This window comes from Adiantum capillus-veneris, chromosome 14, assembly GCF_014529385.1.
Source record: "Adiantum capillus-veneris isolate H3 chromosome 14, ASM1452938v2, whole genome shotgun sequence".
NCBI lineage: Eukaryota > Viridiplantae > Streptophyta > Polypodiopsida > Polypodiales > Pteridaceae > Adiantum > Adiantum capillus-veneris.
The window spans coordinates 65,883,570-65,909,768 of NC_140944.1; the positions used below are offsets into that span (position 1 = coordinate 65,883,570).

Consider the following 26,199-nt stretch of genomic DNA (forward strand, 5'->3'; position numbering starts at 1 on the left):
GTCCCAATACACTTACCAGACGACATAGCCGCAGCCCAAAGCCCAAAACTTCCATGACGGCTTCTATATATGTCCATGTTATTCTGTCATGAGCCTTATCCAGGTCCAACTGAGGGTCGTTGGAGATAAGTGTAAAGAGAGGGCTTATCAAACCCATCCCCAAACAAATCTGTTGTTCTCAACTGAAACACTGGCGCCCTATAACGATGATGTCGGTGGCCTACAAAATTATTGCGAAAGTTGTAGTCCTCAGACTAGCCCCCTTACTAACCAAGATCATCTCTCCCCATCAACATGGGTTCATCAAAGGAAGGTCCATTTACAATAACATCTTGGCAGCAATGGTGGGCATCGAGTACGCAATTGTCACAAAGCAAGAGTGTGTACTTTTGATAAGTCAATGAAAAGCTCTATTTTTGCGTATATGATTTTTGTTAGAGAATCTGTAAATGATTCTAATTTTTTCACAAGAAGCAATAAAGGGAATCAAGAGGAATTAGAGTTGTCTAAATTTCTAAATGGATTCCAAGATGTTTTCATTGATGACATCCCTAGTGAGCTACCTCCAAAATGAGGGGATGATGACCATGCAATAGAGCTTCTATTAGAAAGCTCACCGCATAATAAACCTCCTTATTGAGTTTCACAAGCTCAACAAGAGGAGATCATGAGGCAAGTGCATGAATTCGTGGAAAAAGGGATGGCGAGATCTAACTCCTCTCCATTCATTTCACCAATATTTTTAGTGCAGAAGAAAGATGACACATATCACATGTGTGTCGACTATAGAGCACTAAATAGGATCACTACAAAAAAAAAGGTTTCCCCTGCCTAAGGTAGAAGATCTATTTGATAAGTTACAAGTTTTGGCCTCAAAAATGCTCCAGCCGCATTCAAAATCACTATGGACAAAAATATTCATGCCACTCAAATTCTCTTGAGGAGTACAAGTGACACCTCCAGGTAATCTTTCAAGTTGTGGGAGAGAATAAGCTTTTCATCAATCAAAAGAAAAGTGAATTTTTCCTACAAGAGATTCAATATTTATGTCACATTATCTCTCAAGATGGTATCCATATGGATCCATCAAAGTTGGAGGTAATAAAAGCATGGTTTATATCCAAGGAATCTACATGAGCTAAGAAGCTTTATTGGTATGTGTGCATACAATAGACGCTTCATAGCAAAATTCTCTCAAATACCAGGACCATTGCATGATTTAACAAGGAAGAACATTAAGTACTCATGGATTTCTAAAGAACAAAATGCTTCTGACAAGCTCAAAGAGAAGCTTACCTCTCAACTAGTCCTTATGTTTCCAGATCTCTCAAAGCCATTGGGGGTCCAATGTGATGCTTGTGGTGATTGCCTTGGAGCAGTCTTGCTTCAAGAAGGGCGTGCCATAGCATATGAGACTGAAGGCTCAATGCTGATGAATGGGTCTTGGGCATATACGAAAAAGAGCTTTTAGCTACTCTACATGCCCTAGACACATGGAAGCACTATCTCTTGGGGGCTCCATTCATCCTACGAATGGATCACAAAGCCTCAAGAAATTCATGACGCAAACCAAGCTCTTCAACAAACAAATGAGGTGGGCAAATTTTCTTTCACAATTTAAATTTTATATCACTCACTTTGCTGGCAAGCACGATCAAGTGGTCAATGCACTTTCACAACGGCCAAGGGTAAATGTGGTGTCTTTAGCAACTCACAATGATCTATCTTTTATGATAGATGAGTATGCTAATGATCAAGACTTTAAGTAGGTAATTACAACCTTTGCATTAGGGAAGAAAAAAAAAGGAACCATTCACCTTGAAGGATGGTTATCTTCCAAACGACAATAGGCTATGTGTTACTCACCAATAAAATAAGAAAGTCATGTATGAATCCTATGCTTCTCCTTATGTGTAATGGAATTTGCCTATTCAATTTGAGAATAGCGGAATTTAATGAGAGTACTTTCAAGAAATGATTTTGTGAGCATAGCGGGTAGACATAATTGAAGATAGCAACATAATCATAGCAATTAGTTAACTTGGCATAGACAATACTTTTGCAAGAGAGAGAGTTTAGAGAACATGACAACAATTGAGGACCGGATTTATGTGGAGCCGGTCCCCCCTCCAATAGGCATTTGTATTATGATTTCTCCCATAAAGAGAGACTTGTTACAATACAGTCTTTGTGTTCCTTGTGACCTAGGTGATGCCATGAAGATGGAAGGCTTCATGCACCACAAACATAACATAAACTTGAAGAAAGCTTTAACTATCCCAAGCCTCAGTCCCAAGACCTCAAACACCTTCGAAGGTGGAGAGAGCTAGCAGGGAATGAGGGTAGGGAAGAGGAAGAAGAAACATTTCGTAGGAGAAAGAATTAGTTCCTCACTTATCATACTCTTGTTGCTAGCATACATAATAGCATAGTAATGAAGAAGAAGGAGATGGCAAGCCTAAGCATTGAAGCATGGCTCTTGGTTGGATTTGCACTCCATAGCCAAGAGTGTTGGTGTAGGCTCTCAACCTCTACTTGCTTGGAGAGGGAGCTCTTGCACTTTGCATATCACACAATGAGAGTGCTTGTGAGTGTGTGTGGGTGAGTATACCCCCTAGGCACCCCCCTAGCTTGCTTGGGTCGACCCCCCCTTGTAGCTCATGCCTGAAGCTCATTGGACCCCTCCAGGCCTAGCCAATCACAAGCAGGAGCCATTACAAGCAACATGGGTAGCCTTGGGACAAGTGTCCCCCTTTCCCCTTTGAGAGAGAGGACTTGATAAATGCTAAAACAATTAGATAATTCATGTAATTTATCATTGGACCCCTTTGAAGCCTAGCCAATAGGCTTCAAGCAACACATGAAGGTAACATGGGTAGGGGCCTGACATGTGTCCTTGCTGCCTCTTCAAGATGGGCTTCCCTTGTGTGTGTGAGTGGGTGTTCTCTCTCTACGCCCTAGGAAAAGGGCTCGCCCCCCCTCTTGTAGGAATGCTTTTGACTTTTAGGTGATCAAGCACCTTACTCACCAAGCATGACAAAGCACTTGAACTAGGGGGGGTTCCCACAAGCATCTCAGGCAAGCTTCTCAAGGCACCTCAAGTACTTTAATCATGCAGCAAGTCAAGCACCTCAAGCATGGAGCCAGTCAAGCACCTCAAGCATCTTAATCAAGCACCTCAAGCATGAAAAACACCTCAAGCATGACAAGCACCTCGAGCTTGGGCCGGCTCGAGCTTGGGCCGGGTTCCCACCTCAAGCTCAGCCCTAGCTTACTTAAGGTCAAAAGGACTTTTACACACATTTAATGGAGGTCTTCAATGAAGCTAACCCTAAGGTCTTATGCTCCATTGGTTAGCCTTGCTCTTTGATAGACCATCTCCCTTTTGGGCCCCTTTACATTGGCCCCGTGTTGAGATAGATCTAAAAGCACATACCTATATCTTAACACTTGTTCCCGTTTATTCTCCCACATTAAGTGATCAATTTAATATGAGAAAATCATTTGGGTTAGTTAGATATTAGATTTTATGACATTATGTGGAGCAAAGAGGGATTCCATAATCTACTCTTCAAGGAGTAGAAATGTATTTCCATTGGTCTACCATGAAAAGTAAACATACAAGAGTATGTTTCAAAATGCGTGGTATACCAAAAATTAAAATTTGATCAAAGGAAGCAACTTGGATTGTTTCAGTCAACAGGCTTAGCAAAGAAAACACACTCTATGCATGCCAAAAAGACTATTAAGGCGCATCAAATGGAAACCCTCTTTATATCTCAAATTTTCAAGTTTCATGGCTTACCAACATCCATAGTGTCGGACAAAGTTCCTAGAATGACCAGTAATTTCTAGAAGGGTCTCTTTGAGAATCTAGGAAGTAGATTAAATCTCTCTTTCGGCCTATCATCCACAAACAGATGACCAAAGTGAAATATCTAATCTAATGATTCTTGAATCTACTAAAAGCCTATGTCAGTGAAGTAGATCAACGTTCTCAATGAGAGAAGTACCTACCTCTTATAGAGTATGCATATAATGACATTGTACATACTTCTATGGGGAAAGCACCTTTCGAGGTTAAAGAGGGAAGATCCAAAAGTCCCTTACTACTTAAAGTATACGGGAAGATCTTCGCTGCTGATGAATATAGCCAAGACTCAAAAGAATCTTTTCCAAAGATTAAAAAGGTTATATCCAGCTCAAAGCAAAGGCAAAAATGGATGCTGCTAATAAGCACAGAAGAGCCTTAGTCTTTAAGGAAAATGATGGGTCTTGCTAAAGTTTCTCAAGGCTCATATAGGGCATACTACGGGCAAGATTCCTACGGACCACCAAGAGTATTATGCTAAACTAGCAAAAAGATGTTATAGTCCTTTTTAAATTCTTAAGCCAATCACTCGATGAGATGGCTTATCGATTTAAGTTTCCCAACCATTGGCTCATTCACAATGTTAACCATGTGAGCCTACTCAAGCCTTACAAAGGAGAGCCACAAAAAGAACCAATAATGGAGGGTGCGCTAGAGATCAAAGATCAAGAAGAGGTGTTGTAGCCCGAATCGATTCTTCGACACACAAAGACAAGGTACTAAGAAATGATAAGATTATCCAATGATATCTTGTTAAGTTTAAGAATTATCCTTTTAAAGATGCTAGATGGATGCAAGGAACCTAGCTTAAGGATAGTATGAACCTTGTCGATGCTTACAATGCTACACTAGAGTAAGCAAATGAAAATGCATTTTAAATAAACAATGTTTTTGTCTTATAAGACTCATTCTCTTTCTTTTATTTTGCACAAAATTTAAGAAGTATGCATGCTTAGGATCATGTTCGTGGTGACGATGTCTCCCAAACACCAAGTAGAAATTGTCACTCTACTTTGGAAGTATGATATGGACTAAAGAGTAGACATGCTTGCGGCAGCTAAGTCTCCCAAGCACCAAATGGATTAGTCATCCATTCTGGAATGATGTCTTAGGGTAAAAAGGGATCCTTTATCCGCTAAGAAACATAGACTAATGACTAGGCTTTATCTTCTCTACCTCATAGACAACGACGACTATGATTTCAAGAGAGAGGTAATGTCATAAAATATAATATCTAACTTTACCAAATGATTTTCTCATATTCAACTGATCACATAATATGGGAAGATAAAAGGGGAACAAGAGTTAGTGTATATATATATATATATATATATATATGTGTGTGTGTGTGTGTGTGTGTGTGTGTGTGTGTGTGTGTGTGTGTGTGCTTCTAGACCTATCTCAACAGGGGACCGAAAGGAGAAATGGTTGCATCTCAATAGGGGTCCAAAAGGAGACGGTCTACCAAAGAGCAATGTGCATTAAGTGCTTCTAGATTTACCTCAGCAAGGGAAAGAGGAGAGATGGCTACATCTCAAAAGGGGGAGGTAGTCTATCAAAGAGCAATGTGCATCTAATGGAGCTTAAAAGACCTTAGGGTTAGCTTCATTAAAGACCTCCAAAAGTTAGTGTGTGTTAAAAAGTCCTTTGACCTTACGCAAGCTAGGGCTAGCCTCGAGGTGGGAATCGTACCCAAGGATGAGGTGCTAAGCCGCTTAAAGTGGTTGTGGGAACCTTGTCCAAAGCTTGAGGTGATTTTTATGCTTAAATGATTAAGGTTTTTGAAATGTTAAATTCAAAGATAAATTCTCAAGAGGCATGAAAGTCCATGCTTGATTGACTAAGGCTTGAAGTATTCAATTCAAAACAAATAACGTAAGAAGCATAAAAGACACATGCTTGCTTGATTGAATAAGTCCTTGAAGTATTCAACTCAACCAAATGACTTAATAAGCATAAAAAGACACATGTTCAAATGATCCTCCATATGTGGCCCTCGTGATGTGCTTGAATTCTATTGTTTAAGTTTTAAAGGGGTCCAATGAGAATTTAGATACATAAAAATAAATGATTAAGTTCTTTCTCTCAAAGAGGAAAAAGAGGACACATGTCCAAATGCAATAATATAATAATACGAGAGAGAGAGAGAGAGAGAGAGAGAGGTGGACCAAGCATGAGAGGGGGGGTATACTCTCCCACACACACATACACACACACACACATATTCTCTCATTGTGTGGAGTGCAAAGTGTAAGAGCTCCATCTCCTTCTCCAAGCTTGTGGAGAAGTGGAGAGCCTACACCAACACTCTTGGTTATGGAATGCAAATCCAACCGAGAGCCATACTTCAATGCTTAAGCTTGTCATCTTCTTTATCTCATTACTATGCTATTATGCTATGCTAAGCAAGAAGAGTGATGATAAGTGAGGAACTATTTCTTTCTCCTATGGAATGTTTCTTCTTCCTCTTCCCTACCCTCATTCCCCACTAGCTCTCTCCACCTTTGAAGGTGTTTGAGGCCTTGGGACTGAGGCTTGGGATAGTTAATGCTTTTTGCAAAGTTTATGTTAAGCTCGTGATGCATCAAGCTTTCCATCTTCATAGCATCACCAAGGTCACAAAGAACACAAAGATTGTATTGTAACAAAGTCTCTCTTGATGGGAGAATCTTGATGGGAGATTGTATTGTAACAATGTCTCTTTTGGAGAGGGAACCCGCTCCAAGTAAATCCGGTCCTCAACTATTATCATGTTCTCTAATACTCTCTCTCTTGCAAAACTATTGTTCATGCCAAGTTAATTAAGTACTATGTTTATGTTGCTACCATCAATTAAGTTCACCCTCTATGTTCTCAAAGTGATTTCACAAAAATGCTCACCTTAATTCTCTTAATTCCGCTATCCTCAAAGTTCATAGGCCATTCCCATTACAAGGGTTGCCCATATCTTGATGCAACCTAGTAACAAGACAATTGATAAACATGGGGGCATCGTCATAGCACCTTCATGTGCAAAATCAAAGTTATCAATGTTCATTCTACTCTCTTGGTTATTGTCAACCATGTTAATTATACTTATGTGTTTACTTAGTGTATTCTTTGGCAATTCAAAACCTTAGTTGCTACTCCTCTTAGCCTTTGAAAATAAGCACTTATCTACACCCACGGCTCGAATTGGTTAATTATAGAGAGTAGTGGGGTGGGTCTAACATAGCAAAATTGACAAGGGATAGCTCCTTTCGGACTTCTTATGGCTCAATAATGGTAAAGCCATAGGCAAGTCTAAAAAGACCCCATTATTAAGACCAAAGCTCCCGAGGTGTGCACAATATCCCACATAGTGGGCTCAACAAAACCGATAATAGATCACAGTGCCACTTGCCCTAATATAATTAACAAAATCAACTATTAATCGGCTACTTAAAGACCTCTCTTCTTAAGCAAGAAAAGAGAAACCAAATGCTCTAATACCAATGTAATGGAAATGGCCTATGAACTTTGAAAATAGTGAAATTAAGAGAATTAGAGTGAGCATTTTTGTGAGATTACTTTGAGAACATAAAGGGTGAACTTAATTGATGGTAGCAACATGAACATAATACTTAATTAACTTGGCATGAACAATACTTTTCCAAGAGAGAGAGTAATAGAGAACATGATAATAGTTGAGGACCGGATTTACTTGTAGCCGGCCTCCCTCCAAAAGGCGTTTGTATTATAGATTCTCCTATCAAGATTTGTTACAATACAGTCTTTGTGTTCCTTGTGACATTGGTGATGCTATGAAGATGGAAAGCTTCATGCATCACAAGCATAACATAAAACTTTGCAAAAAGCATTAACTATCCCAAGTATCAATCCCAAGGCTTCAAACACCTTCGAAGGTGGAGAGAGCTAGCGCGGAATGAGGGTAGGGAAGAGGAAGAAGAATCATCCATAGGAGAAAGAAATAGCTCCTCACTTATCATCACTCTTCTTGCTTAGCATAGCATAATAGCATAGTAATGAAGATGAAGAAGATGGCAAGCTTAAGCATTGAAGCATGGCTCTTGGTTGGATTTGCATTTCATAGCCAAGAGTGTTGGTGTAGACTCTCTACTTCTCAACAAGCTTGGAGAAGGAGATGGATCTCTTGCACTTTGCATTCCACACAATGAGAGAATGTGTGTGTGTGTGTGTGGGAGAGTATGCCCCCCTCTCATGTTTGGTCAACCTCTCTCTCTCTCTCTCTCTCTCTCTCTCTCTCTCTCATATTATTTAATTATGTCATTTGGACATGTGTCCTCTTTTTTCTCTTTGAGAGAAAGAGCTTAATTATCTATTTTATGTATCTAAATTCTCATTGGACCCCTTTAAAACCTATCCAATAAGATTCAAGCACATCATGAGGGCCACATGTGGAGGATCATTTGAACATGTGTCTTTTATGCTTATTAAGTCATTAGGTTTGAATTGAATACTTCAAGCACTTAGTCAATCAAGCATGGAAACATGATGCCTCTTGAGATTTTTGTTGGAATTAGGGTTGCAGAGAAACACACACAGCTTGGAGAAGACGAAGGAAGCTCAAGGCACACAATAGAGAGTGTATTACTTAGTGTGCAATGAAAGATAGATAGCCCTAGAGTGATGGGTGTATATACATGCATGGGGGGAAAAACCTCCTAAAGAGGGAAAAAATGCCCCGGTGGTCCTAGTGTGTTCACACACATCACTACCACAGGTATATGGTAATCCCCCTGGAGTGATACGGTGAACGAGAGCTGGCACATGAGTACAGGGAAGTGCCATGATCAGTCCACAAAGGGGAGTAAGCCCAAAGCTTTGCTGAAAGCTTCAAGCTTCTCACGAGACAATGCCTTTGTGAAAAGATCTACAAGGTTGTCCTGTGTTGGCACATAAGCCAAGCTGATCTCTCCTGCTGAGAGCCTCTCCCTGACATAATGGTAATGCAGCTCAATGTGCTTTGTGCGAGCATTAAAAACTGGGTTCCTCGCAACTGCCAATGCGCTCTGACTGTCAGTGTAGATAGTGTTGGTAGTGTCCTGTCCAACACCCAAATCAACCATAAGGTGTTTGAGCCATACACACTCAACCGTAGCTATGAAGACTGCCCTGTACTCAGCCTCACAACTCGAAGTGGCCACAGTAGGTTCCTTCTTGCTCAACAATGATATACATGAACTGCCAAGCATGAAACAAAAACCACTTGTGGACACTCTCATGTCAAAACAACCAGCCCAATCTGAGTCCAAAAAAGCATGTAAGTCTGGCGGCAATGATCCCCCCTTGGGATAAAACAAGCCAAGATGTAAAGTGCCACTAAGGTAGCGAAAAATCCTCTTGACAGCCTGCCAATGCTTAGACCCTGGGCTATGCATAAATCTGCTGACCTGTGAGATTGCAAACTGAATATCTGGCCTTGTGTTGCATACATAAATGAGGCAGCCAACAGTAGTTTGGTAAAGAGTGACACCAGCAGGATCACCAACATCATGTAGAATCAACTTCAAACATGTTTCCATGGGAGTGGCAATAGGTATGCAATCCTCAAGTACAAACTTACATAGCAATGTCTCTATGTAACTTTTTTGACACAAGGCAATACCACCATCATACTGCTTAAACTGTATACCCAAGTAATGATGCAACAGCCCCAAATCTTTCATTTTGAAAGTAGCATTCAATTCAGCAATATGTCTCTGATTTGGTCCAGTGATCAACAAATCATCGACATAAAGAACCACAATGAGAAGTACATCACCCTCACGCTTTACATACAATGTGCTTTCTGTTGGACTATTATGAAAGCCTCGTTTGACCAAATGAGTGTTAGCTTTCTCATACCAAGCACGAGGAGATTGCTTCAACCCATACAAAGCCTTCTTACATTTGCACACTGTCTTCTTGTCCTTTTATGACAAAACCGCGAGGCTGCGTTACATAAACTTCCTCAAATATGTCACTATTCAAGAAAGCAGTAACAATGTCTGATTGATGTACATCCCAACCAAAATGAGCTGCCAATGCACATAGAAAACGCATAGTAGTCATACGACAAGTGGGAGCAAAAGTATCTTCATAATCTATGCCTTTTTGCTGTGCATAACCCTTTGCAACAAGTCGAGCCTTATGGTGATCGATCTCACCATCCGGCTTGCGTTTCAACTTGTAAACCCACTTCGTACCAATGGTGTTTTTGCCAGGAGGCAAATCGCATAAAGTCCATGTGTCATTTTCTATAAGTGCATCATATTCTGATTGCATGGCAGCCATCCAATTTTCTGACTCTTGTACTTCATAAAAAGATAGAGGCTCCTCAACATCATAAAAGCTAGACACAGCCAAAGCATAACAATCTAATGCATAAGATGCATGGCGAGAGCCTAAACGAGTACGACTAGACAAAGGTGCATCCAATTTATTGTCACGCAAAGTGTGCACCAGTCATTTTGGCATACCTCTAGCCTGCTCATTTTCAGCCCTTTCCTCATCAAGTACATCATGTACATCTCCATCAGTAATAGGCTGATCTGTAACATTTTCAGAAACCCCCATAGGCTGTACATTTGCCTCATTAGTATTTACATTCGTATTTCCACCACTGAAAAGAGGCAACAAAGTGTCATAAATGTCATGTGAGCTTACAGTACTGTCTCTAGTACATGACAGCAAGGGCTGAACAGAATCTTCCACAAACACTACATCCCGTGAAACCAGAATAAGTTTTGTTTACGGATGATACAACTTGTAACCTTTGCTTTCAGCACTATAACCAACAAAAATACATTTGACAACCTTATCATCCAATTTTCTGCGCTGTGTTTGTGGCACCAAAGCATATGCCAAACAACCAAAAACACGCATGTGCTCAATAGAAGGCTTTCTATCATGCCATGCTTCATATGGAGTAATAGACTGCAAAGCTTTTGTAGGACGCCTATTAAGTACATAAGTGGCACACATGATGGCCTCAAGCCAAAAGGAATGCAGCAAAGCTTGACTTTTGACCATACATCGTGCCATTTCCGTAAGTGACCTGTTTTTTCTCTCAGCAACACCATTTTGCTGAGGTGTATAAGGCACTATACATTGGTGTTTTATCCCATGACTAGCCAGAAATGCATTAAATTCATGAGACATATACTCCCCCCCTCGATCGGAACGGAGGGTGCCCATAGTACATTTCGAGACATTTTCAGCCATAGCCAGAAATTGTTTGAAGCACATAAAACTTTGGAGTTCGCTTTAAGCGGAAATACCCATGCATGCCTGGATTAATCATCAATGAAAGTCACGAAGTACAGGTAATTGCCCAAGGGGCGGAGTTTGCATGGGCCCACAAACATCACTATGCACAAGCTGCAACCTACATGTGGCCCAAACTGAACCATCCTTTGGAAACTTAAAACGCTGCATCTTACCCAAAATACAGCCTTCACAAACATGTTTGACAGGTGCTTCAAGAGGTGGCAAAGAAGCAACCATATCAGATTTCTGCAAACGCAGCAAACTTGCAAAATTCAGATAACCAAACATGTATGCCAAAGTTTTGCATCTGAAATAGCCCTTGAATCTACAACAGCATTTGCAAAATTTTGTCCACACTTGTCATACAAAGTGAGCTTATACAGCCCACGACACAAAAGGCCAGATGCAACAATTTCATCACCAAAACTGAGATCATGAACTGTACATCTGTCATCCACAAATTTGACTACAAGTCCAAGTCTAGCAAGTGCGGATACAGACAAGAGATTCTTCTTGATCCCAAGTACATAAAGTGCATCAACAAGTGTGAAAGAACTGCCATTTGAGCAGTAAGCACAATCTTTCCAACTCCCTGAACCGGATAAGAGGCATTGTTGGCACAAGTGACTGAATTTCCATGAGGGACAGACTCGAGAGAGGTAAATAATTCACGATGTGAGGTAATGTACTTCCTAGCACCACTGTCAAAATACCACAAATGTTAATCTGCAGCAACTGACAAGCATGCATCATGGACAGCAGGATTGTAAGTGCACTCTGTGCTAAAAGCCCATTCTGCATCAACATCAACAACACAGTCTCCTTTCACAGAAGACTCAACAATGGTTGCATTTGTAGTGAACCAGCATTTGCAGTGGAACCACCCTCTTTCTTCTTAGCCTCTTTGGCCTTCAACTTAGGACACGACTTGATCAGGTGATCATTAGCTTTACAATAATGGCAACGCATCTTCTTTTTGCCCTTATCACTAGAATTTCCAGACAAATTGCTGCCAGCAGAAGCATTAGGAACAGAAGTTTTGCCACTCACAACAGAACCATAAGAAGTGGCCGCATTGTTGTTACCACCCTTTCTTTGAGAAGCAATAAAAGCCTGTTCAACTGCACGCTGCCTAGTCCTGTTTTTTCTGGAAAGTGACTCTTGCAATAGCAATGTGCATAATGCATCAAACTTGACAACTTCTGGATTTCCTTGGGTCATCAGTCTCCAAGTACTAGCAAAAGTCTGGTAGGACTCTGGTAAGGCATCAAGAACAGTCTGCACAAGGGAACTGTCTGAAATGACTTCACCTGTAGAAATAAGTTGCTCATTGATATCTTTGACACTAGCAATAAAAGTGTCCATATCATCTTCCTCATGCATAATCTTCGACTCCATCTCTTTACGCAGCAAAGCAATTTTAGCCTCGTTGCGACTTGCATAAAGACTAGCCAAAATATCCCAAGCGTGTTTTGCAGATTTTGCTGAACGGATGTGAGGAACAATGGTGCGCTTCACAGACAACGCAATCAATGCATGAGCTTGCGCATCCTTTACATCCCAACGAGCTTGTTCTGCCGTAGGCAAAACAACTCTAACAGCAGCAATCCTTGCAGCAAGACCTACAACATCCTCAACATCGCCTACATCCTCAGAACTAGGACGTACATCAATGCCCTGCACAATGTTCCAAACGCCCTTTGACACAAGAACATGTTGCATCATATAAGCCCACATAGGGTAATTGTCCCCATCCAACCTGTCCTCAGCAGCAAACATCTTGAACACATCTGTGTTGTTGTTGTCAGCCATGGTAAATGTTGCACCTGATGTGAAAATTGCCCGAAAATAGGAGAAACGGAGCGAGAACAACACGTGCTATATAGCACAAACCGTAGAAGACTATAAGGCACCTGTTATGCAGAAAACGGAACTGATAGAAATTCTGCACAAAATGACGAAATAGCCTGTGCAGTACTGCCTGTAGTGGAAACGGAGGCCGAAATGAGCCCAAATCAAAAATCTGAGCCGCCCCGAAATATTTGTCGACCTGCGGAACGCTCGCCAAAGCTCACTGAAATCGGAGAAAGTGAGCAAGTGTGTGCTGGAGCAGCTGGTGACTAAGCCCGTGAGGACGCAACCTGCTCTGATACCAATTGTTGGAATTAGGGTTGCAGAGAAACACACACAGCTTGGAGAAGACGAAGGAAGCTCAAGGCACACAATAGAGAGTGTATTACTTAGTGTGCAATGGAAAGATAGATAGCCCTAGAGTGATGGGCGGTCCTAGTGTGTTCACACACATCACTACCACATGTATATGGTAACAATTTTATCTTTTGAATTGGACACTTCAAGAACCTTAGTCATTTAAGCATGTAAGAAGCACCTCAAGCTTTTGGGCGAGGTTCCCACTAACACTTATCAAGCCGGCAAGCACCTCATGCTTGGGTAGGATCCCCACCTCAAGGTCAGCCCTAGCTTGCCTAAGGTCAAAGGACTTTTTAACACTAACTTTTGGAGTTCTTTAATGAAGATGTCTTTAAGCTCCATTAGGTAGCATTGCTCTTTAACAGACCATCTCTCATTTGGACCCTTTAACCTTGGCCCCGTGTTGAGACAGATCCATAAGCACATGTCTATATTCTAACCCTTGTTCCCGTTTATTCTCCCACATTAAATGATCAGTTTAATATGAGAAAATCATTTGGATTGGTTAGATATTAGATTTTATGACACGTAGCAGTGCAATTTTAGCCTCATTGCGACTTGCATAAAGACCAGCTAAAATATCCCAAGCCTGTTTTGCATAATTTTTTGAATGAATGTCAAGAGTAATAGTGCACTTCATAAACAATGCAATCAATGTACGAGCTAGCACATCTTTTACATCCCAACAAGCTTGCTTTGTCGTAAGCAAAACAGCTCTGGCAGCAGCAATCCTGCCACCAAAACCTGCAACATCCTCAACATAGCCTACATCCTCAGAACCAGGACATACATGAATGCCCTGCATTATGTTCCAAATTCCCTTTGATGCTAGAACATGTTGCATCAAAAGCCCACATAGGGTATTTGTCCCCATCCAATCTATCATGATCGACAAACATCTTGAACACATATGTGTTGTTGTCAGCCATGGTAAATGGTGCACCTGATGTGAAAACTGCTCGAAAAGAGGAGAAACGAAGCGAGAACAACATGTGCTATTTAGCACAAACCATAGAAGATTATAAGGGACCTGTTATGAAAAAAACGACATTGACAAAAAATTAACACAAAATGACAAAATAGCCCGTGTAGTACCACTTGTAGTGGAAATGGAGGCCGAAATGAGCCCAAATAAAAAATTTGAGCAGCCCTAGCTCATCGAGCTGCCCCAAACTATTTTTCGACCTGCGATCGCTTGCCAAAGCTCATGAAAGTGAGCAGGCGTGTGCTGGAGCTGTTGATAACTAAGCTCGAGAGGACACAACCTGCTCTGATACCAATTGTTGGGATTAGGGTTGAAGGAAAACACAGACAGCTTGGAGAAGATGAAGGAAGCTCAAGGCACACAACAAAGAGTATATTACTTAGTGTGCAATGCAAAGATTAGATAGCCCTAGAGTGATGGGCGTATATACAATGCACTGGGGAAAAACCTCTTAGTGAGGAAAAAAATGCCCCGATGGTCCTAAGTGTGTTCATACACATCACTACCACATGTATATGGTAATAGGGAATACCATGCTATGTAGGAAAACCTCCTTGGAGGGGATGGCCAAGAATGTGCCTTTTTAATCAACCCCTAAGGGGGTAGCGCTCAAGTATGTACAAGATTGATAAAGGAAGCTATGGCGTGCAAATTGCTCACGACAACGCAAGAGAGAGATGAAATGCTCACAACGATCACTCTAATTCTTAGTTGCACCTACCAAAGAAGAGGAAGATGACAAGCTCACCAAGGTGCTCCATGTTGGAGCTAGCCCCGCTCAATTCTATGCAAGGGACTTCGTCCTCCCCTTGTGTATAAGAGTTGCTTCACGCCCGTTTTGCATGAACATGCAAAAGCCACATCCCTTGTTGAATTTCCTTTGATACCATTGAAAGGCCCAAAGGCCTTCTTGGGTGATGACTAACAACACCCCCGCCCCCCAAGCTTTATAGCCCTTGGCGGCCTAGGGAGAGCCCCCATGCGCTTATCAGTGTGTGACCGTGCCCACTTGCTAGGACCTTTTGCCTTGACACTTTTGGATTGGTTGTTATGCTACCAATTGCAGATGATGTATTACGATTGAGCTTAGATTGGATGATAGGGTTATATTTTTTTACATTTCTAGGTATATATGAAAAATTGTTTGGGCTAATATCTGCTACTCATAGTTTTTGGAATATGAAAACTTTTCTCTCTGAGGTGGGTCCATGATTGCCAACTAGTGATCTAGAGGTATCATGCGACTGAGTTAAGAAGACGATAAAAAAAATGATCCTTGCGACTCATGTTGTGGACTAATGTTGGTTACACCCAAGGTGATTTCAAAAGAAGATGATGCCTAAAGTCATTACTTGGTGTTGATTCCTCCCATTAATCTCTATGTGGCACCCTTTCAAGTCTTGGGCTCATGGAGGGAGGCAAAGCAGCCTCTTTTACCTAGGTTGGGATAGGCAGTGTGCTAGATCGTTCCCAATAAAGTGGGATTCTTCTTGTCTATAGGGGAGCGGGTTTAATGGGTGGCTTGGTTGATCCTTAAATGTTGCAAAGCTCCATTACATGAGCAGGTGCAATTTTATATGCTTAAAAAATATCCTCTTGAGCTTATTTTTCTAAGTTGAGAGTATTCAAAAGTTTTTTGTCTCAAATAAGGGGGTCATTTGTCATTTTCTCATCATACTTGTGCCATATCCCAGGGCAGTCACTTATCAAAAGACCCCTATATCATGTGCGTTCAAGAGGTAATTAATAATACCCCAATATATATACTATTTTTACATTGTGAGCCTATTTAAAAAACCCCCACCCCCCTCTGTATGTATACATTTTTATATATTTTGATCTTTTAATAATCCTCTCCGGTTAACTCACGTGATATCATACACATTCTAAAAAGTGACCGCCCCGGGTGCCATATCTTCTTCTCTCTTGCTTGCTACCTCATATTTCTACTTAAGGATAACACATGATGTTGGGTATTCTTGAGTCAGTTCACTCAAGCTTAGAAATCTAATCTAATCAAGCGTGAGTGAGCATAGAGGTCCTCCTCTAGTGGGTAGATCCAAGATGGTGGGAAGGGTAAAGAATTTAAGTTGCTCTATTTTGCTAATGGTTTTGAGTGGTTTGCATGACCTCAAAAATCAAACTCTCAAATTGGAAAGAAAAAGAGAAATTGCATGCATTCTTGTTAAATAATGATTCAATTGTTTGTGTAGTTGTACGCTACTCTCTTGTCTCTCGGTCTTGCTTCCACCTTCTACACTATGGTACTATCAAAGAAATATTCAACTCACTATTTTATTGATTTGGTTGTACACCACCAACTATTTAGCTTCTTTTTAGGATCCAAATTGGTGAAAGGTGGGATGCCTACAATGCAATGAATACCCATAAAAGAAAAAGACAACTCCATGATGTATGATGCCGCTATGTAGAACATTGTGTGTATTTGAATCAAGCACTCTATAAATGCAAGAACTGATTTGGCCATATTATGGCAAGTCCAATGGTGTAATCAACTAAGCAAGAGCACATGGCCATTTGCACTAAGTCAACAACAAGCCAATTCGACCTTGACAAGTCCCCTACTGCAATCAATCACGACAGATCTACATGGCTATTTGGACCAAAACATCAAGCCAAGTGATTTGCAATTTTGCATGTTTCTAAACTTGCACACAATTTTCAATCCCTGGATTACAATTTTGCAAGTTTCGAAACTTCCAAAATTTTGCAATTGGTTTTCGATTCTAGATGTAAATTGCCGTTGCCACGAGCTCGATGCAATCATCTGTAGCTTATTTAAAGGATTCAAAGGAAAAACTAGTGCCAACAAAGCTTAAGATGGAGATCCTTTTTCTGTGTTGTAATCTAGCTAGTTTTATGGGATTGCGCCCACACACCCACATCGGGATGTCCACATTTCAACTACTATTAGGATAATTTTTTTTTTTTGAAATGCTCATTTGAGCTTGATTAGAGTTAACATGAGAACCCTCGCATATCCTTTGCACGGGAAATCCATCATATACTAATAGGAGATCTTAAAGGAAAACGCATGTCCACATTTCAACTACTAATAGGAAATCTTTTTGGCCAAGAAGGTCATAGGGGAGTGGTAGAGAAAACGCACAATTCCTCTTTGCACCTCTCACCATCCAATGGTCGCCATCACATTAACTTACTGTTGACATTTCAAGACATTTAAAAAAACAAGTGAAAGGGTCACGATGGCTTTCTAAAACAATAGGAAAGTGATAAAATCATTAGGTTGAGTTTAAGTGGAATCAGTGTTCAGGAAAGGATTGCCTCAGCTTAGCCTTGAGTTGGTTGAAAATTGAGACTAGTTGGTTACAAACCATGGTAAAGGGAAGAAAAATCGGTGAAATATGTGAGAAAATAGTTTAAAAATCCTCCAAATTTCAAAATTGCTAGTATTTCCAGTTTGCTTCTTTGTAAGGAGGAATATTGGCCACCAGTGTTTAGGACAGGTGTGCCTCAACTTAGCCTTGAGCCGACTAAAAATGGAGATTAGCCAATTACAAGCAATGGTAAGGAAAAAATTTTAGCAAAATATACGAGAAAATAGTTCAAAATCCTACATGTTTGAAAATTTCTAATAGTAGTTCCGATTTGCATCTTTACATGCAAGAGGCTCGGCCGCTTGGGAAAAAAGACTTTCCCGAACATTGTCGGGGATTCTTCAAGTGGCAGTTGGTGACGTTCTTTGTGGCAGCAGCAGCAGGAGGCGACATATGCTAGGGTGTGGATCCTTATGACAACCTGTTTAGGTGTGGGGTCTCTCAACCGTGGTGGTTTGTTGTCTTTTGCATGGGGATAATATTCTTCTTGGCGGAGTTCGTTGGCTCACTTGGGACGTGTGGATGTTGGTGGCAATGGCATCTTAGTGGTGGCTCCTTGGGTGACCTTCCCAAGGATGGGGACTTTGGGCCCCGCCCTATTGGCTTTAATGTCTTCTCGTTCTCCTCTCCATGTGGTGGCTCTCATCGGGAGAAGTGCTTTAAAGTGGCAGATGGAGGTACTTCTGTGGTAGCCGGGGTTAGCTTCTCTCTTCAAATAGATGTGTAGGATGGATCCCTTGTCAATCGATTTTTATATGTCCCTTTTTGATGTAACTATTGGTTTGTGGTGTGTATTTCTGGACATGGCTCAGCTTCTGTTGGTGGGTTGTGGTTGTTGTATGGCTGGATGCCCTATCTCGAAATGAGGAGGAGGGTTGTTAATGTATTTTTTTGGTTTCGATTAATACATTATACTCACTATTGTGAGTTTTGGAAAAAAAAAGGTGAAGTTGTCACAATGGCTTTCTAAATCTATAATAAGTGATAAAATCATTAGGTTGAGCTTAACTAGAATTATATAAGATGAAGCATTGTTCGAGAATGTCTCTTTCATTAAGCGATTGAGTTTCCTCCTTGCAAAGAAGCAAACCAAAAATACTAAAATTTACAAGATTTTTGAAGTATGTTCTCACATATTTCACCGGTTTTTCATCCCTTTATCATGGTTTGCTCATTAATATATGTGTGTGTGTGTGTGTGTGTAAAATAAATGAAAATATATATGTGTGTGTGTGTAAGTATGTATATGTATGCATAAATCTACTAGAATTATCCAAGGTGAAGCTTCACTTTAGCATTCTAAAAGAATAGAATGCAAGAAAAGTGAAGCCATGAGAGGATGTGAAATGAAAGGTGAAATAGAAAGATCCATTTGATATTTTAAAATAAAAATAACATTTAAGTCAAGTCTCAATCACATCACCGAAAACATTGAAAATATGTCTAACTCAACTCTCCTCTCAGGCTTCATTTAGAAAGCCAAAAATCACACCATATAATTTCAGAAGTTGATTGATTGTTGACATTTTAAGTCATTTGAAAAAAAAGTGAAAGGGTCATGGTGGCTTTCTATAACAATAAGAAAATGATAAAATCATTAGGTTGAGTTCAACTAGAATTATATTAGGTAAAGCATTGTTCAAGAATATCTCTTTTATTAAGGGATTGAGTTTCCTCTTTGCAAAGAAGCAAACTAGAAATAATAGTCGAATTTTTGAATCTGCAAGATTTTCGAACTAAGTTCTCACATATTTCACCATTTTTTCTTCCCTTTACTGTGGTTTGCTTATTTAGTATATATATATATATATATATATATATATATATATGTGTATGTGTGTGTGTGTGTGTGTGTGTGTGTGTGTGTATGTATGTGTGTGTATGTGTAAAATAAGTAAATATATGTATGTGTGTATGTATGTATATGTATAGATGTTATGTATGTATATGTGTAGAATTTACTAGAATTATGCAAGGTGAAGCTTCACTTTAGTGTTCTAAAAGAATAGAATGCAAGTGAAGTCAAGCCGTGTAAGGATGTGAAATGAAAGATGAAATAGAAAGATTCATTTAATATTTTAAAATGGAAATAATATTTAAGGTAAGTTTTCATCATGGCATTGAAAACAATCGAAGTATGCCTAACCCAATTCTACACTATGTCATAAAATCTAATATCTAACTAACCCAAATGATTTTCTCATATTGAATTGATCACTTAATGTGGGAGAATAAACGGGAACAAGTGTTAAGATATAGGTATGTGCTTTTAGATCTATCTCAACACAGGGCCAATGTAAAGGGGCCCAAAAGGGAGATGGTCTATCAAAGAGCAAGGCTAACCAATGGAGCATAAGACCTTAGGGTTAGCTTCATTGAAGACCTCCAATAAATGTGTGTAAAAGTCCTTTTGACCTTAAGCAAGCTAGGGCTGAGCTTGAGGTGGGAACCCGGCCCAAGCTCGAGGTGCTTGTCCTGCTTGAGGTGCTTGTCATGCTTGAGGTGTTTTTCATGCTTGAGGTGCTTGATTAAGATGCTTGAGGTGCTTGACTGGCTCCATGCTTGAGGTGCTTGACTTGCTGCATGATTAAGGTACTTGAGGTGCCTTGAGAAGCTTGCCTGAGATGCTTGTGGGAACACCCCCTAGTTCAAGTGCTTTGTCATGCTTGATGAGTAAGGTGCTTGATCACCTAAAGTCAAAATCATTCCTACAAGAGGGGGGGCGAGCCCTTTTCCTAGGAGCTAGAGAGAGAACACCCACTCACACACACAAGGGAAGCCCCAACTTGAAGAGGCAGCAAGGACACATGTCAGGCCCCTACCCATGTTACCTTCATGTGTTGCTTGAAGCCTATTGGCTAAGCTTCAAAGGGGTCCAATGATAAATTACATGAATTATCTAATTGTTTTAGCATTTATCAAGTCCTCTCTCTCAAAGGGGAAAGGGGGACACTTGTCCCAAGGCTACCCATGTTGCTTGTAATGGCTCCTGCTTGTGATTGGCTAGGCCTGGAGGGGTCCAATGAGCTTCAGGCATGAGCTACAAGGGGGGGTCGACCCAAGCAAGCTAGGGGGGTGCCTAGGGGGTATACTCACCCACACACACTCACAATCACTCTCATTGTGTGCTATGCAAAGTGCAAGAGCTCCCTCTCGAAGCAAGTAGAGGTTGAGAGCCTACACCAACACTCTTGGCTATGGAGTGCAAATCCAACCAAGAGCCATGCTTCAATGTTTAAGCTTGCCATCTCCTTCTTCTTCATTACTATGCTATTATGTATGCTAGCAACAAGAGTATGATAAGTGAGGAACTAATTCTTTCTCCTACGAAATGTTTCTTCTTCCTCTTCCCTACCCTCATTCCCTGCTAGCTCTCTCCACCTTCGAAGGTGTTTGAGGTCTTGGGACTGAGGCTTGGGATAGTTAAAGCTTTCTTCAAGTTTATGTTATGTTTGTGGTGCATGAAGCCTTCCATCTTCATGGCATCACCTAGGTCACAAGGAACACAAAGACTGTATTGTAACAAGTCTCTCTTTATGGGAGAAATCATAATACAAATGCCTATTGGAGGGGGACCGGCTCCACATAAATCCGGTCCTCAATTGTTGTCATGTTCTCTAAACTCTCTCTCTTGCAAAAGTATTGTCTATGCCAAGTTAACTAATTGCTATGATTATGTTGCTATCTTCAATTATGTCTACCCGCTATGCTCACAAAATCATTTCTTGAAAGTACTCTCATTAAATTCCGCTATTCTCAAATTGAATAGGCAAATTCCATTACAACTAAGACTTCTTTTAGAAAGCCAAAAATTCACACCAAGAATTTTTTTTTGAATTGCTGATATGAATTGTTAAATGCTATTTGACACACACACACACACACACACACACACACACACACACACACACACACATATATACGAGTACTGCCGGCCGCCTTTAGCGGCCTCTTTCTCTCTCTTCCACTCCCCTTTATCTCACTTGGCGTTTAGCTTTCATCTCACAGAGAGAGACATGTGTAAAAGGTTATGTACTCCGCCATATTATACTAGTAGATATATGAAAAAGTTGAATTGTTGGTATGTAGTGTTGAATGCTATTTCACGTGCGCGCGCGCACACACACACACACACACACACACACACACACACGAAAAAGAACTTTACAAATGTGATGACAATCATATGCATCTCTCTCTCTCTTTTTATAATCTCTCTCCATTAACATGTCAAATGTGTTCTAATAATCGCTCAATTTATTATAGCCAAAATTGTTGCCTTCTTAAGGCCATCGTGAAGTCTTCACCTTGTTTTTTTTTGGGCCAAACTCACAAATGTGAGCGGCAGATTGAATAATATTGCCAAAAAGAAGAACATGAATGGAGATATTAAAGAATAATGTGTGCACGTCCACATTTCAACTACTATCAGGCATAGCTATGCGTGGTTGGATTGGCAAAGGTGTAAGCAACCAAGTAGGTGGATCAAAGTGTAAAGGCCTTGGATTTCCATAAAGGCAGGTGAATACAGCTTCCCTGAGAGCGGGGTTTTGGGCTTGCGATCATTTACCCTGCCGATAGAGACGACCGGTGCGTGACGTCCTGCAGCCGACGCTGCAGCAATGGCGCCCTCTTCCGAGCTCGAAGGAGTCCTGTTGGGCATGGGCAACCCTCTCCTCGACATCTCTGCGGTGGTCGATGAAGCGTTTTTAGACAAGTAAGTCCATCAAATTCAACCCAACTGGAACTTTTCTGCACCACATTGTTGATATCTTGCTTTGCCATGATTGATCCTCCTAGATCTGTTTCGGCTGGGTTGTGGATTCACCATGAAATGGAGGCTGCAGTAATGAAAATGGATGTTCATGCTCATTTAGTTCATCAACAATGCAATATCGATGTTAGACAAACAACTTTGATTTAGATTGGATTTATTTGTTGCAGCGGCCGAGATGACTTTTCTTTTGACCTGCATTTTGGTCGTAGATCCAAACATCATGTTGCTCAATTTGCGTTTTTCTTCTGGAATTTGTTTGCAGATATGGTGTGAAGCTGAATAATGCCATCCTAGCTGAAGAAAAGCATGTGCCAATGTATGTGCCAATCAAGACTTAAACATGTTTTTTGATCTCTTTTAGTACGTTTTCATTATGTCTGTTTCTTGTCATGATGGTGCAAAGTTTCAGTTTAGTTTTAGATATGAAGCACTAATGGGGGGAATAGAAATCAGTGGCCTTGCTGATTGGGGGATAAGTAATGCTAAGTTTCTGGTGTCTGGACTTTAGGTGCTGTGTTGGGGTATGGGCAAGAGTAGAATTCATTCTCGTCGTCTTTTCAAGTTTGGATTTGTCTCTAGCAATCATGCAGAACTTCTTATGTTGAGTGATGTTAGTCAAAAGTATGCAGAAATTGTTGAGGTGGTATTTGCTGTATATTAATTTTCAGATCTTGTGATACATGAAGAAGGTTCCTTTGCTATAGTGATGAAGTAAGCAACTTGTATACTGCTGTGCTCTAAGTATTGGGTCAGTATTTCTAATGACGTGAACCTAGAAGATGCCGTGCAAAGGAGATACACACAGTTTATGATGATCTCAATTCAGAAAGTGGTTGGCCACAATGAGGTGGTGGGGTTAAATGTGTAGGTTTAGGACACAGAATGGGTTACCTGTTGACTTACTTCCTCATGCTATGCAGGTACAAGGAACTTGCCGAGAAGTACCAGGTGGAATATATTGCTGGGGGTAGGTCTGAGAAATCTTATGCCTCTTTTCCTTGCTTTAAAGACAGACATCAGTTTTGATGGATGTGCCTGATTGTATTGCATGCATTGCAGGTGCTACACAGAATTCGATCAGAGTTGCCCAGGTATGTCTTGCTCTTGTACAAATTAAACCATGGGACGATTAGAAACTAGTCTCACATTGTGGCATTGGGGCAGTGGATGTTGCAAATTCCTGGTGCTACAGGTTACATTGGCTGCATTGGCAAGGACAAGTTTGGGCAGGAGATGTATAAGAGTTCAACAGCTTCTGGCGTTAATGTAAGGTTTACCCCAGTATGACTGATGCTTTTGGCTTATTTCCTTGAAACTGATATGTTGGTCCTTGTTGGCAGGTGCAATACTATGAGCAGGATTCTGCACCTACTGGAACATGTGCTGTTCTCGTCCATGGTGGAGAAAGGTAAGGTTCTGGTGTTAATTTGACTGTGGTGTTTGGATCTCTTGATTGGCTCACCTGCATCATTTTTACTGCTGCAACTGGTTTAAAAGTAGCTCAATAATGATACCGATCGATGAGAACTTTTGTTCTCCGTAATCTGAGCTTTAAAACGTTTGGACCGGAATGCTTATATGCTCAAATGGTCAATAGGGAAGGACTAGGCTAAGGACATCCTTCACTATTTTGATAATTGCGGTTGTTGCCAATAAAGTTAACAGAAGGTGTGCATCAGGTCTGCTTGGCAGGAATGGGATGGATGGATATGTGGCCATTTGGTTTTACTGCTTTTGGATGACATTATGTTATGAATCGTATGCATACTGAAAAGTTTTCGCTCTTTGTCAAAATGGTCCCTCTAGTCTTGCAAATTTGGACCTTTCTCAAGCAGGTCCTCTTGTTTAGTGTGTTCTTTGGGTTGATCGGTTGATGGATTCATCAGCTTTGTGATTTTGTTGATTTAGTATCGACTGTTTGTTTGTGGCAACATTTAGGTCGCTTGTGGCTAATCTCTCGGCAGCTAATTGTTACAAGTCTGATCATTTGAGGAAGCCTGAGAATTGGGCCTTAGGTAAGCTGCGTGTTTTGTGTACTTTGATGGCTTGCCTGACACTTTGCCTGTTTCCATTTTTTCTGTCCTATTTAACTCTTTCAGTTCTACACCTGTTGCAGTCGAGAAGGCCAAGTTCATATACATAGCCGGTTTCTTCTTGACGGTTTCGCCTGAATCAATAACGTTCGTAGCTCGTCATGCTGCTGAAAAAGGAAAAGTATGTACTGATTCTATGTTACAACTATTTTGTACTATGTTCTGGTAGCTTTTATTTGATGCTTTTCTTTTTGGCCATTTGCAGGTGTTTTGCATGAATTTATCTGCTCCGTTTATTTCTGAGTTTTTCAAGGATCCACAGTTGGAGGCTCTAGCGTATGTTGTTTTGTTTGTTCGTTGGGCTTCTTTGTTAACATTGTAAGCAGGTAGTGAACCACTTGCTATGATCGGTTTTCTTCGGTGGTTCAGGTATGTGGACTACCTTTTTGGAAATGAGACTGAAGCCAGGACTTTTGCTAAAGTGCAGGGATGGGAGGTAATCAGCAGGGACAGGATGTCATTGTCTGTATTTGTTTTGCAGTTTTACTATACACTTAAATGCTTTTCTCATTGTGCAGACAGACGATGTCAAAGAGATAGCTCTTAAGATTGCTGCTTGGCCTAAAGCATGTGGGACACACAAGCGTATAGTTGTCGTTACACAAGGATCTGATCCAACTGTTGTTGCTGAAGATGGCAAGGTAATTGTGTCAAGGTAAAATCTTCCTTGAAAGATGGTGCTGCTTTGGTTTAACATGGTTAATTGTGTTTCAGACTTCAGAGTTTCCAGTGGTGAAGATTCCAAAAGAGAAGCTAGTAGATACCAATGGAGCTGGTGAGCACCCCCCCCCCCCCTTCCCTTCAACCCACCCACCCACTCAACTCCCTTCCCTTTCGGTCTGTTTGGTGTGTGTCTCTTTCCCTTTCTGGGGTGTGGGATGGTAGTTCACCAGCACTTCAACAGAATGGGGTTGATTATCAAAGATTCTGATTTTCTTGCATACTCTATCCTTTGTGTTGTCTTGAGTGCCTTTGTTTCTTTGAAGTTGGTGCTGCTACTTGTTTTTAGCGAGGGTGCACTAATTTTAATGCCCTGAAATGCGTTTTTACAGGCGATGCTTTTGTTGGCGGCTTCTTGTCCAGACTGGTTCAATGCAAGGACATAAGGGAGTGTGTAAGAGCTGGCCACTATGCTGCCAGTGTGATCATACAGGAATCTGGATGCAAATATCCAGAAAAGCCAAATTTTGAGTAGAGATTCTCTTGAAAACACCGTATAAAGGTTTCAGATGCATGCTTCGCTCTTGAGTATAAGATTCAGATTTTTCTATAATGAGGCGGGTTTATTGTCATGGAATTTGTAAGAGCAACTTTTAGTAGTTTCTTTTACTCATAGCAAAGCCTTATTTTTGGAAGGCCACTACTAGTCTTTTAACTGCGTTTTTCTGGATAGGTGGCAGTAGTATGGGGTACCCAGCTGTAAAAATGAGAAAAGATCCCCTTAAAAGCGAATATGCTTGGGTCTGTCTGACTTGGAGCCTTCAGATGCGAGCGAAGAGGAGGGGGGCAATCCAGGTGGAGGCCATGCCCCTTCCTTTCCATTTTCTCTCCCCCTCTTGCCGAGACTCTAGAGCTCTCTCTCTCTCTCTCTCTCTCTCTCTCAGACTTGCACGCGTCAGGGGCTAAGAAGTTCGTCAAGAGTATTTTCGCAG

General features: G+C 40.9%; 1 protein-coding gene across 1 annotated transcript; it reads left to right on the forward strand.

Annotated features, from left to right (window-relative positions):
- The first annotated feature begins 22,119 nt into the window (after positions 1-22,119).
- On the forward strand, positions 22,120-25,839 carry LOC147442529 (adenosine kinase 2-like). The gene is made up of 13 exons (XM_086528683.1): positions 22,120-22,394; positions 22,717-22,770; positions 23,375-23,421; positions 23,514-23,545; positions 23,619-23,720; positions 23,795-23,862; positions 24,393-24,469; positions 24,571-24,668; positions 24,753-24,823; positions 24,917-24,983; positions 25,066-25,188; positions 25,262-25,322; positions 25,600-25,839. Exons 1-13 carry the CDS (start codon positions 22,300-22,302, stop codon positions 25,740-25,742), a joined length of 1,038 nt encoding a protein of 345 aa, XP_086384809.1. The 5' UTR covers positions 22,120-22,299; the 3' UTR covers positions 25,743-25,839.
- Positions 25,840-26,199: the final 360 nt, after the last annotated feature.